The sequence below is a fragment of the Quercus lobata genome, chromosome 9 (genome assembly GCF_001633185.2).
Source record: "Quercus lobata isolate SW786 chromosome 9, ValleyOak3.0 Primary Assembly, whole genome shotgun sequence".
Lineage (NCBI taxonomy): Eukaryota > Viridiplantae > Streptophyta > Magnoliopsida > Fagales > Fagaceae > Quercus > Quercus lobata.
The window spans coordinates 10,388,593-10,403,002 of NC_044912.1; the positions used below are offsets into that span (position 1 = coordinate 10,388,593).

Consider the following 14,410-nt stretch of genomic DNA (forward strand, 5'->3'; position numbering starts at 1 on the left):
CTCGAATTTAGGAGATATTTATTTTTCCTAGTCAACCTTACATGGAAATCTTGCACGAGCAATTATCTGCCGCCCTGGGAGAACTTTTCAAGATTTTTTACTTTCATGATAGCGGCGCCAGGCTGCTTGTACCACATTAGCTGCGAAAGGTTCCGATTGCCCTTCGCCAACGCACATCCAGTTCATACAGACTATATTCTTCAATTCCTCAGCCATTAGAGTAAAGGCTTCAATTGGTCCATGGGTTTTAACAGTTCTTGTAGAAACCGGGAGTTTGGGCAAGGAGGGGTTTTTCAACACGAATTCAAGAAGTTCTCCTCCAAAGAAATTGCCTTTTCCAAGCCGCTCAGCGAGTGAGGAGACACTTGCTTCATCATTTTTGGTTGTATAGCTCCATGCAATTCCATCTGTAATGAAGACCGTCTCATCAATTGGGTCTCCCTCCCGAACAATGTAGCTCTTCTCATTGTAGTAGACTGGCTTGAGAGAGTCGCATATCTTTAGCAACAGTTGTTCATTTATATTTTCAAGCACCGGCAACTAACTCAAAGAGTGAAAACAATCCAGATGAATAATGCGATCGATGAGATCAAATATGCTCAATTAGAGATGGTATCAAATTACACCTGGTGTAACTCTTTAGTGTTACACATTTTTTAAACCGTTGGATTTAAATAGATCTAACGGTTAAAAAAAGACTTTCATTATTACAAATATTCTTATTAGAATCTCATTAATTGCCATCATTTATTACATTTTAAACCAATCTCTAAACCCAAAAATATTTAATGTCTGACTCTCTCTTTCTGTCTCCTCCACCATTGTTCCACCTCAATAGGTTGCCAGTTAAAAAAAAAAAAAAAAAACACTTTCATTCATGGGCAACCAAATTGGAAATTTCCGTCGAATTTCAATGACAGCTCCAATTTTATTGAATTTTCTTATAAACCAGAAAAGATAAAGTCCTATAAACCTTAGAGTAGCAGCATAACAACTTTATATTGTGTTTTTAGCGGGATGGATTTTCCATAATGCAATTTTATTACTTTTACTGTAGAGATGTGTGATACTTCACAATTAAATTTTAAATTTGATTGACCTGTGATTTTCCTAGATTGTTGAAGTATTTTTTTTCCTCCAGCAATCAAGGAATCAGATTGATGGACAATGTACAAGTTGTACAATTGGTAAAATATTTTGAAAGTACGACTACTGAAACTGTGTAACTCTATCAGCTATCAACATATGAGACTCATGGCCTTATAGAACAATTTTTTCTCTTTTTGATAGTATGACTACTGACCTTAGTGTCAACTAGACAACTATCCAGATGTGAGTCATGTGACAGAGCACTCTCAAATTATTATTATTATTTTTTTTTTTCCAATGAGCACCAACACGATGAGAAAGAAGAGAGGGGCTCAAGGGAAAAGGATTGGAAATTGAGCTTAGAGTGGTGGAAATGTTGGATTCCACAAGGATGTGGAAGACTACATTCATAGGATGATTATCCATAACTTCTTGCCCAAGGCCACGTCCATCGTCTCTTACCAATCGGCGGTCAAGCATAATCTCTAACCATCCCTCTTTATTTCAATACCATAACTGGATTGTTTGGTCTCTTTCTTTTTCTTTTTCTTTTTCTTGCTGGCAACCTGGTAGTGGAGGTGAAAGAGCGGTCAAGGAGTAAGAGAGAGAGACAGAGAGGCATGCAGTGGAGGATTTTTTTTTTTTTTTTTTTTTTTGAGAAACGGTGGGAAAAAAAATTAAAGAGAGACATACACTTTTTTGTGTTTTTTTAGGTTTAAAGATAGATATGGAATGCAATAAATAAGGAATAATTAATGAGATACAAATCAGAATATTAGTATTAATGAGTGTCTTTTTTAACTGTTCGATCTACTTAAATCCAATGGGTTAGTGTAACTTTAAAGAGTTAACCAGGTGTAACTTTAAAGAGTTACACCAGGTGTAACTTGAACCCATCTCATGCAATTAATATATATAAAATCTAACATAATAGGCCAGAAAATTTTTGACTTTTTCTTTGGTTTCTCCCTCATATTGGATAAGTTTTTTGAAACGCCATAATTTTCCATATCATTATTTTAATTTTTTTAATTATATAAAAATTCTATAAAAAATCTATATATTTATAAGACCCTTCATTAGGTTGTATATTATAGTTATAATAAGTTGAATAGCATAATTTGACCATGTGATTCACGTAAAGTACATTACAATTATTAACATGGTTTGTCATTAAACAAAACTTTATTCTATATATTTTAAAAAAATTAAAATTTCATTCCAATGAAAAATTGATCAATTATCAAAATATCAACAAATTTTTACAAAGTTTCATTATTTATTTTAAAATTTTTATTTTTCAATAAAATTTTATCTGTATTTTATCATATAAATTAATTTATATTATTTTTGTGGGGATCGTTCGATTAATAGGCCCATAGGATTCAGAATGGGTTCAGGATTGTTGGGCCAGTGGCCCATCGGAGGCCATATACCCGTCCGAGGACACCATGGTCCTCGGCAGAATGCGTCCGAGGACGATCGCGTCCGAGGACGATCAGGACGTGGTCTCGTTGCGATCAGATCTCAGAATTCAGTCATCTCAAAGGGTAGGGTAGCCGACTAAAGATGAAAGAGATAAGGCAAACAAATATCTGAAGCTACAGCTACCTCCGCATTAATGACCTCTCAACCAACTCTCTGGCCGCATTAATGTGGAGGTGATACCTGAACAGTGGGGAAGCAGCCTTACAGCTGCCCATAGGAAGTTCCAGGAGGTGCCAGAGGGGACAGACAGAAATCCTCCGAACCCAACCTACACGTGTGCGGCGAGGATGGAGCGGAAAGGGAGATATATAAACTAAAAGAAGAACATGAAAAAGGGGGATCGAGACAGAAAAAAGGAAAGAAAAAAGAACAAGAGACGGAAAGTAGAGAGAGAAAAGGGAGAAGAGAAAGAAGGATTGGTACTAGTCACTAGGGAGGAATATTCAGAGTATCAACTGAAAAACCTTGAACGTTCATGAAATTGAGTCTTTGGAGGATAGATTACAGCTAGCCTAGTTCTTTACACCCACGCTCTAAAAATCATATTGTCTGGGCCCTTTACGTACGAACCCGATACTGTTTTGGTTCGGTACTGAATCGTGTCCTTACAATTGGCGCCGTCTGTAGGAAGAACTTGTGTTAGCTTGTGCAACCTCTAATACAACGTTTTCGATGGAAGGAGTGGAACTGCCTCACCCCGCAGCGGGGCTGCATCAGGGTGATATCAGCCCGCATCAGGCGAAGTCAAGGGGCTCTCAGCATGGTAGTCCTCGAAGAAGTCCCGAACAGAGGGAAGTCCAAGAGGGGAGCATACATACTACTCACACCACGAGAACCCGTACACGCGGGAAGAGTCACGTTTCCCACGTGAAGCATGATGGGGATCTGCAACGTGAGATTGTGGACTTGAAGAGAGAGTTACGCCATGCACGACGGGAACGTTCGCCACCTCGCTTCGAACTATCATCCGGGGAGTCGGATGAAACTAGTTATAGGCGGAGGTCGAGGACTCAGCAAAGCGAAACTTTCTCCTACGAAGAGGAGCGTCGTCATAGGCGTAGGCGTAAAAGTCCCACTAGCAGGGGCTTGGGAAACGATGCGATGAACAAAGCATTGAGTCAGATTTCCAAATCACCATTTACAAGAAGCATAGATGATGCTACCCATCCTCGACGGTTTAATCAACCTACGTTCTCTCTGTATGATGGCCACTCGGATCCGGTGGAACATGTAAGTTATTACAGCCAGAAGATGGCTATTCATTCCAGGGATGATGCTCTGATGTGCAAGATTTTTCCATCGAGTTTGGGTCCGACGGCGATGAGGTGGTTCAATGGCTTAAGGGCCAATTCTGTGGGATCCTTCAAAGCACTGACCCAGGCTTTTGGCGCTCGCTTTATTACATGCAGCAGAACTCCTTTGCCTCTGGGCTCCTTGTTGACTTTGTCTATGCGAGAGGGTGAGACTCTCAAGAGCTACTCGGATAGGTACTGTGAAATGTTTAACGAGATAGGGGGGAAGAATGACGCTGTGGCTATAACCACTTTCAAAGCCGGTCTCCCAGCTGACTACGACTTGAGGAAATCTTTGACGGGCAAACCTGTCACCAGTGTGCGCCAGCTGATGGACAGAATAGAGAAGTACAAGAGAATAGAGGAGGATCAACATCAGGGGAAAGGAAAGGCCAAAGTGATCCCTCAGGAGAGAAGGGATTTCAGGTCGGATCGTTATAATAATAATCGACCAAGGAGGGACTTCGCTGGGCAGTCAGCCTCGGTGGATGCCCAGGCCGTTAATGCAGTGTTTCGGGAGCCTGTTCAACAGGTCTTGGAGAAGATAAAGGATGAGCCATTCTTCAAATGGCCGAATAGGATGGCGGGAGAGCCTACAAAGCGCAACCCGAGTTTGTATTGCCATTATCATCAAGACCATGGTCACACGACAGACAACTGTAGGAATTTATGGGACCATTTGGAGCAGTTGGTCCGAGAAGGGAAATTAAAGCAACTCTTGCACCATTCCAGCGGAAGGGCGAGCCAGGCAGGTTCTGAGGTGCGGGGGGATGCCTCATCAAGGCTACCCCGGGGAACGATCAATGTCATCTTTGCGGCCCCGGGAAGGACTGGCTCTTGCCCCACAAGAGTGTCGTCGGTGTCCCGATTCCCCGCCGAGGATCGTTCTCAAGCATCGAAGAGGGCCTAGAGGCGTGTCCCTTTGATTTTGGGTTTTTCAGATGAAGATTTGATTGGAACTATACAACCCCATGAGGATGCCTTGGTGGTCACGCTGAGGATTGGTGGGTACGATGTCCGAAGAGTGATGGTTGATCAGGGGAGTGCAGCGGATGTGATGTATCCGGATTTGTACAAGGGGCTAGGTTTGAAACCGGGGGACTTGACGACCTATAATTCCCCTCTAGTCAGTTTTGAGGGAAGATTGGTCATTCCTATGGGGCTAATCAGGTTGCCCGTACAGTCAGGCACGGAGGTGGTGGAGGTGGATTTTATTGTTGTAGATGTTTATTCTCCATATACGGCTATCTTGGGCAGACCTTGGCTTCACGCACTCAAAGCGGTTTCGTCCACCCTACATCAGAAGGTGAAGTACCCATCCGGAGACCAAGTGCTGGAGATAGTAGGGAACCAAGCGACTGCTCGACAATGCCAAGTAGCGGCCATTCAGCATCGGCCAGAGGCAGAAACCTCGGCTACAGCCGATAATGAGTCGTAGCAATTAAAGCCCCCAGCGTCGGGTTTAGACATACTAACCAATGGGGTGGAGTGTGAAGATCTGGAAAAGGTGATTGTCGTTGATAATCTAGAAAAATTCTTCCGGGTTGGGGCTAAGCTGCCTCTGCAAGAGAAAGCGAGTTTGCTTCAGTTCCTCCGAGCCAATGTGGACGTCTTTGCATGGGACCCGTTGAAGCCCCAAGAGTAGACCCAAGTTTCATTTGCCACCGGCTCAACGTGAACCCTGCCATTCCCCCTAGGAGACAAATCCCTCGGCGACCATCGAAAGAGCATGCCGAGGCAGTTAGAAGTGAAATCGCCAAACTGAAACAGGCTGGGGCTATTAAAGAAGTCTTTTATCCCCAATGGCTGGCCAATACGGTAGTAGTAAAGAAGAAAACAGGGAAGTGGCGAGTGTGCGTTGATTTCACCGATCTTAATAAGGCCTACCCTAAAGACCCATTTCCTATGCCCAAGATTGACCAGTTGGTGGATGCAACCGTGGGCCACCCTAGGATGAGTTTCTTGGATGCCTTTCAAGGATATCACCAAATACCGCTGGCCGTTGATGATCAGGAAAAAACCGCTTTCGTGACCCCGATTGGGAACTACCATTACAAGGTGATGCCCTTCGGTCTCAAAAACGCTGGGTCTACCTACCAACGCATGATGACGAAAATGTTTGAGTCACAGCTGGGCAGAAGTATTGAAGTTTATATTGATGACATGGTGGTGAAAAGCAAGGTAGTGACTGAACATGTGGAGGACCTTACTAGCATCTTCGGGATATTAAGAGAGCATAAGTTGCGCCTGAATGCTTCGAAGTGTTCATTTGGTGTAGGTTCCGGGAAATTCTTGGGGTACATGGTGACCCATAGGGGAATTGAGGTGAATCCAGATCAGATTAGGGCCATTAACGATTTGCAAGCACCTCGAAATCCAAAGGAAGTCCAGAGGTTGACGGGGATGACTGCTGCGTTGAACCGGTTCATCTCCAGGTCGGCTGAAAGGTGTCGTCCTTTTTTCCGTCTGTTACATAAGTGGCAGGGATTCGAATGGACCGGGGAGTGCGCTGAGGCGTTCCAGCAGTTGAAAGACTATTTATCCAAACCGCCTATCATGTCTAGCCCTGAAGTGGATGAGGTGTTGTATGCCTATCTGGCGGTAGCTCCTCACGCAGTCAGTTTCGTCTTGATGCGAGAAGACAGTGGCGTCCAGAGGCCGGTTTATTATGTGAGTAAATCCCTCCATGAAGCCGAGGTGAGATATCTGTCGTTAGAGAAGGCCATACTAGCAGTCGTTCATGCAACACGTAAACTTCCGCACTATTTTCAAGCTTACACTGTAGTTGTCTTGACCCAATTGCCTCTCAAATCCATACTTAGAAGTGCTGACTATACCGGCAGAATTGCCAAGTGGGGAACGATTCTGGGTGCTTTTGACATCAAATACATGCCCCGCACCTCTGTGAAGGGTCAAGTTCTTGCCGATCTGGTAGCTGAATTCGCTGAGTGCCCTGAGGAAGTTAGTAGGAATCAAGATCACATGGATGAAAAATCGGTTGGCGTAATATCCGCTCCAGGAGGGCCGGTATGGAAGGTATACGTGGATGGGGCCGCAAACCAACGGGGAGCTAGATTGGGATTGGTTCTGATATCTCCCGAAGAGGTCATCATCGAGAAGTCGCTAAGACTAGGGTTCTCAGCTACTAACAATGAATCAGAGTACGAAGCTCTGATAATGGGAATGAGCATGGTCCATAAAATGGGCGGGAAGGCGGTGAAACTGTTCTCGGACTCAAAGCTGGTCGTTGGCCAGGTGACTGGAGAGTTGGAGGCCAGAGACCCAAGGATGCAAGGGTATCTGAGCCGGGTTAGGCATATGCGAACAGAGTTCGAATCTTTTGACGTATTACATATTCCACGAGGTGAAAATACCCACGCAGACTCCTTAGCGACCCTTGCCACCTCCTCAGTACGAAGTTTCCCTCGGGTAATTATTGTCGAAGACTTGCATACTCCCGCTTCCCCAGAAAAGGAAGTTTGCCAAATTCGTCAAGCTAGTCTGACGCCATGCTGGATTGACCCTATATTAAAATTTCTCGACAATGACGTGTTGCCCGAGGATAAGGTGGAAGCTGAGAAAATACGAAGGAGAGCACCTCGGTACTGGTTATCCGAGGATAAAAAGCTATATAGACGGTCCTTCTCTGGGCCATACTTGCTCTGCGTGCCTCCTGAGACCGCAGAATCAATCCTGGAAGAGTTGCATGAGGGCATTTGTGGAAGCCATACCGGAGGAAGGTCCCTGTCATGCCGAGCACTAACGCAAGGTTATTGGTGGCCGAATATGCAGAAAGAAGCGCAGGAGTACGTTAAGAAATGCGATCAGTGTCAAAGATATGCTCCGAATATCCACCAACCCGGAGGAGTTCTTAACCCTCTTTCGAGCCCTTGGCCCTTTGCGCAATGGGGGCTGGACATTGTCGGCCCTTTTCCTAAAGCTATAGGAAACAAGAAGTACCTGCTGTCGGCACAGACTACTTTACTAAATGGGTTGAAGCTGAACCCTTGGCGAACATCCGGGACGTAGATGTGAAGAAGTTTGTCTGGAAGAACATTGTTACGCGATTTGGAATCCCACGAGCTCTTGTTTCGGACAATGGGCTCCAGTTCGATAGCAATGCCTTTAGGAAATACTGTTCAGAACTGGGAATAAGAAACAGATATTCCACTCCAGCTTATCCGCAAGGCAATGGGCAGGCTGAAGCTGTTAACAAGGTCATTGTCAATGGGCTTAAGAAGAGACTAGACGACGCGAAAGGAAAATGGGTGGAAGAACTACCACATGTGCTTTGGACGTATCGAACAACACCCCGACGTTCGACGGGAGAAACTCCCTTTTCCATGACCTATGGGGCTGAGGCCGTTATTCCCCTGGAAACTGGATTCCCAACATTGAAGACCAGTGCATTCTCTTCTAGCAATGATGCAATGTTGGAAAAAAGTCTAGACCTGATTGAAGAACGAAGGGAGAGCGCGATGGTACGGCTAGCTTACTACCAGCACAAACTCAAGCAGTGCTACGATAGCAATGTGAGGATGAGGCCGTTAGCCATAGGAGATCTGGTGCTGAGAAAAGTCCTGGGGGCCACTAAGAATCCAAATTGGGGAAAACTGGGACCCAATTGGGAGGGACCATACCGGATTACTTCTGTAGCAGGAATAGGGGCTTACTATCTAGAAGACCTAGATGAAAAACCTGTACTCCATCCTTGGAATGTAAATAATCTCAGAAGGTATTATTACTAGTAAAGAAGTTTCAATTCAGATTTTCTCTTTTAAACTTACGTCGAATATGCATCCTGTAAATTTCGCATCCTGTCATATCATACTGAATTGTTAAACAGAAACTGAGTTATGCCAGGTCCTCGGATCGCAAACTTAGTGGAAATTAACATCCTATCATACTGAATTGTTAAACAGAAACTGAGTTATGCCAGGTCCTCGGATCGCAAACTTAGTGGAAATTAACATCCTATCATACTGAATTGTTAAACAGAAACTGAGTTATGCCAGGTCCTCGGATCGCAAACTTAGTGGAAATTAACATCCTCATCATACTGAATTGTTAAACAGAAACTGAGTTATGCCAGGTCCTCGGATCGCAAACTTAGTGGAAATTAACATCCTATCATACTGAATTGTTAAACAGAAACTGAGGTCCTTACTGAGCCAGGTCCTCGGATCGCAAACTTAGTGGAAATTAACATCCTATCATACTGAATTGTTAAACAGAAACTGAGTTATGCCAGGTCCTCGATCGCAAACTTAGTGGAAATTAACATCCTATCATTCATACTGAATTGTTAAACAGAAACTGAGTTATGCCAGGTCCTCTGATCGCAAACTTAGTGGAAATTAACATCCTATCATTCATACTGAATTGTTAAACAGAAACTAAGTTATGCCAGGTCCTCAGATCGCAAACCTAGTGGAAATTAACATCCTATCATTCATACTGAACTGTTGAACAGAAACTAGGTCATGTCAAGTCCTCAGACCGTAAACTCGGTAGAAATTGACCTGCTAAGTGGTGTATCGAATTATTAAATGGTAAATAGAGCGATGATGAGCTTTCTAAATCATAAACTTGGTGAAAATAATGCCCTATGAACATTCATTAAAGAGTCAGAAAGAGAAAGCCCCGAATGCAAGGTTGGCGTATAATGAAAAAGGTGATTGAGATGGACCCATACAAAATTACGACGACAAAGTAAGTACGGGTGAAGATAACTTAGAGTCATCAGAATGATAAGAAGCTAAACGAGAAAGTACTCTATTAAATGTCTAGTCAAAGTTACAAAACAGTTTCTACTTTTTTACTTTTTGGTAATGTCCCCAGTTGATTGAACTGTGGAGTCCAATTCTTGTTGAAAACCTTGTGAGACCGTCTCTGCCTTTGAAGCAGTGGTGGGTTTGTTGGGGGAAGCTCCTGGAGGGGAATTGCGAGGCAGAGCCTCCTCGTTGGGGTTAATAGCTGGGGAAGGGGTATCAGCCTGGTACGATTGAGGCGCTGAAGAACGTATCGCTTCGGGGTAATATACGTTCTCTGGCTTACGTAGTTCAGATGAGGCTTCAACCCCAGCACGGTCCAGAGCCTCACTCCAGGTTCTCGCGCAGAAGATGCAGCATACCTTCGGAACTTCGGCTCTTAGGGCTTTCTCAGTTTCAGCTATCCCAAGTTCATAGCCCCTCTGCTCGGCTTCATTCATTGCCTGTTCGGACTTGATTTTCGCTTTCTCGGCTTGTTCTTTGAGCTTTTCAGCTTTCTCCCTTAGCTTCTGAGTCTCTTCCAGATGCTTCTTAAGAACAAGAACTTGCTCCTGAGTCTTCTTCAGCTCGGCATTCGCTTCGCGCAGAAGCTTGGCTTGTTCCTCGGTCTGCTTCTAGTAACCTTCTGATGTCAATTCAGCATTCTTTCGAGCTTCTTCTTCGACCTGTAGTTTTTTACTTGCGGCGATTAAATCTTGTTCAGATTTGGACAAGGTTTGTACAGCCGTTGCCCTTCTTTTTCTTTCACCATCTAGCTGGTTGGAGCAAGCATTGAGCATCTCGTCGAGCTTGAAAGTATTTTGGATGATCTGTAAGAAACGGGGTGTGAATTAGCGTCCTAGTTAATGAAAAATGCGCATTAGTAAGCAACAGTCGCACAATGAAACAGTGTAAAAAACAGTATCTCACCATGCCCAAATATCGTTTATTGTCAAGGATGAGTTGATTCTTCCTCACATTCTTTATCTCAGCCATATCCTTTGGGAGCAATAAGGCCTCCTCTATGGCCGAGGCTACATGACACCCAATGCCGCCGTTGAAGTCCCTTATAGAGGCATCGTCTCGCAGGGGCTCCCCACCGAGCATAGGAGCTGGCAGCCACGCCTGTGAATCGGGACGTGGGGAATCGGATTTCTCTTGACCCCGCATAGCGGCGTGCCTAGTTTTCTGCTGCTTTGCAGCTCGTTGGACATCCTCCTCTCGAGTGGGGCGAGATTTATTCGCATCTATCACCTCCTTACCCCTCTGTTCTCTGCGCTTTTCTTGCTCGGCAGCACTGGTCGGCGTTGGTTGCGGAGAAGATTGAGGAGGGTGGCGAGGAACTGTAGGAGGAGACCTGGCTGGAAGAGATGAAACCAGGGATGGTACTGTTTGGGCAGGTGCAGCCTTTCCCTGTTGACCTTCCATCAGCTCCATTAAACTTTTCTGGGGTTTCCTGTGTACCCCCATCTCGTCAGAATTTTCCTCGAGGCTTGTGGGCTGATCGAGAATCTCTAAGTCGTCCGTGGATTCAGACACTGTTACAACGATTTCCTTATTTTTTCCCCTTTTCCTTTTCCTATTGGTTCCCTTTTTCTTGAAGGAAGATGAGGGTAAAGAAGGCCCCGCCGAGACGCTGGCCACAAGAAGAGGCTCTGTGAGAGGTGTCTGTTTGGGAAGTGGGATACCCTCTGGAACAACGAACCCTTCGTAGGCAACACTGATACGGCGAAGCCGAGGATCGCGTGCCCTAATCACGTACTTCGGCGCCTGAAAGCCGAAAGAAAGGGGGGTATAGCCAAGAATTAAATGTGCTGCCCGTAGCTGACCATCAGCCTCGTTCACGTATATTTCGGCTTTCAATAATCTGTCCAGGCTCGCTTTATTGACTAATCTGAGATTGGGCTTCGTGTAGCGTCTATCTGCAAAACCGTTAATTTTAAAGTTAAATTTGTAAGATCCGAAAATAATAAAGGTAAGTAAAATGTGTTTACGAGCTAAGTGGCATAAGTCTGTAACTTTGCACCCACCTGGTGTTCCTTCTACTGTCGGGCAAGGTAGACCATCATGCCATTCCCCAGAAAAAATAAGGAAATCCTCCTTTAAGTACTTATTTGAAGTAGGGAGACACTGAATTAGCCTTACTGCAGGATATCTCGACTTGAGATAATAATCCTGGTCAGCTAGGCGGTGAAGGCTGTATACCCAATTCACGTCGTGATGGGATAGGTTTAGATCCATTCTCTGATTCAAAGCGTCTATACTCCCCAAAACCCTAAACATATTGGGAGCGCATTGGGTGGGGGATAGCCTAAAGAAATTAAGATAACCCCTAGTGATACTGCCCATGGGGATGGTCATCCCGCCTTCAATAAAGGCAATCATGGGGATAATCACCTCCCCAGTTTGCCTGGCGTCAACCCACTCCCCTTGGGCTGCATACCTCATCCCTACCATAGGTGGGATATTGTACTTAGAGCGGAAGTTTCTAATACCCTCTTCGGAGTCAACGAGACGCTGAAAGGGATTCCTCTGTTTCCCCATTTTTCTAAAGAGACTTAGTAGAGAAAAAACTTTTTGGTGTAAAAAAAAAAAAACAATGGCAAAAACTTCAAGAGGACTTACAGGTTCAAAGGAAGGACCTCGGACAACGTATGATTATTTGTAGTCGCCAGGAGAACAGTGAAGACTGGAAGAAGGCAGATTCAATGTATAAACTTTGGAATCACGTAACCATTAAGGACAAGGTACAGGTTCAATTTAGGAGCGCCTTTATAGTCATGTGAAGGTTGTGAGCGGTAAAATTCCCGCTCACAAAACAAGAGAAGCCCCCTACCGTTTGATTTGGATCTCACCGTCGAACGTGGGAGACAAGGGAGTTGTCAGAATTTAATACTACCAAAATCGGGGTGCTGAAGCGTCAGGGGCATGCCCCAAAACGCGCACAGGTGCAGGCTTATGACGTCAAAATCCACATTTTCTCCTGAAGAGTCGAAAAGTAGGATTTTGAGGGGCTATTGTGGGGATTGTTCGATTAATAGGCCCATAGGATTCAGAATGGGTTCAGGATTGTTGGGCCAGTGACCCATCGGAGGCCATATACCCGTCCGAGGACACCATGGTCCTCGGCAGAACGCGTCCAAGGACGATCGCGTCCGAGGACGATCAGGACGTGGTCTCGTTGCGATCAGATCTCAGAATTCAGTCATCTCAAAGGGTAGGGTAGCCGACTAAAGATGAAAGAGATAAGGCAAACAAATATCTGAAGCTACAGCTACCTCCGCATTAATGACCTCTCAACCAACTCTCTGGCCGCATTAATGTGGAGGTGATACCTGAACAGTGGGGAAGCAGCCTTACAGCTGCCCATAGGAAGTTCCAGGAGGTGCTAGAGAGGACAGACAGAAATCCTCCGAACCCAACCTACACGTGTGCGACGAGGATGGAGCGCAAAGGGAGATATATAAACTAAAAGAAGAACATGAAAAAGGGGGATCGAGACAGAAAAAAGGAAAGAAAAAAGAACAAGAGACGGAAAGTAGAGAGAGAAAAGGGAGAAGAGAAAGAAGGATTGGTACTAGTCACTAGGGAGGAATATCCAGAATATCAACTGAAAAACCTTGAACGTTCATGAAATTGAGTCTTTGGAGGATAGATTACAGCTAGCCTAGTTCTTTACACCCACGCTCTAAAAATCATATTGTCTGGGCCCTTTACGTACGAACCCGATACTGTTTTGGTTCGATACTGAATCGTGTCCTTACAATTTTTATTTAATTTTAGTAATTTTTTTAAATAGTTCACATATGATTCTTAATTGAGTCATGAATGTCACGATTAAGTCATATTAACTTTAAAATAAGACACAAGACAAAATTTTTCATAGGTATAATATATAGAGGCATGAGTGCTGCACCTGGGTGGTTAAACCATCAATTTACTAAACCTATATATTTATTATTCTCTTTCTTTCTTTTTTCTTTATCTTTATTTTATGTGAAATCAATAATATTACTATTCAATGCATAGGGATAAAATGTTATCTACCAAATTTATAGTAGCAAACGAACTCACTTTTTTAAGTAAATCTAAGTAGAGGAAGCGTTTAGCCTTATTTCTTAGTTCTTCAGGAAGATGATGAAACAGGTTATTCACATTAACATCTTGTTTCCTTTCCAAACTGTTTATTACGTTCTGCCTAATATCTTCTTTCATTTGATCAGGAAATCTGTGTTTGAACATCCATAGTTCTATTGCGTGTTTCGCTTCATTCATCTTTTCTCTTTCCACCTTCTTCTTCTCTCTTTCCACCTCCATCTTCTGCTCCGCCTTCTTTCGTTTCTCCTCCGTTCTTACAGTTTCCAATTGCATGTATAACTGTCCACTTCAACTAGTAAGTTAAATTTGTCAAATCTTATATTAGATAGACCAAAAAAAAAAGTATATTTTCCGTGTGTATATTCATTATGACAAATTTATTGCCAAAAGATTGAGATAATCTAGTGCTTATTATTGTTGCTTAAAAAAAGGGTTTAGGTTTCATATCAATCCTTAATTTTATGTTCGGAATTTGCAGAGTTAAATCCAAAGTTTCAAAATAAATTCTGGCGTCCGTTCCCATTTTATATTGAAACAGAATTTTCCAACACCTGCACAATTTCTGTTCCAAATTGAATTAGAAAAAAATAATAAACAATATTTTAATGATAGAGTATTGAGTATTGAGTTCTCTATTATTTAAACTAGTGTGTAATCTCGTGCATATGCACAGGTACATTTATAAATGATTAC

The 14,410-nt window shown here is 43.6% G+C and overlaps 1 protein-coding gene across 1 annotated transcript; it reads right to left on the reverse strand.

Moving 5' to 3' along the window:
- On the reverse strand, window positions 1-13,936 carry LOC115961203 (cyclic nucleotide-gated ion channel 1-like). The gene is made up of 2 exons (XM_031080221.1): window positions 13,694-13,936; window positions 1-540 (listed from the first exon to the last, which is right to left on the reverse strand). Exons 1-2 carry the CDS (start codon window positions 13,934-13,936, stop codon window positions 88-90), a joined length of 696 nt encoding a protein of 231 aa, XP_030936081.1. The 3' UTR covers window positions 1-87.
- Window positions 13,937-14,410: the final 474 nt, after the last annotated feature.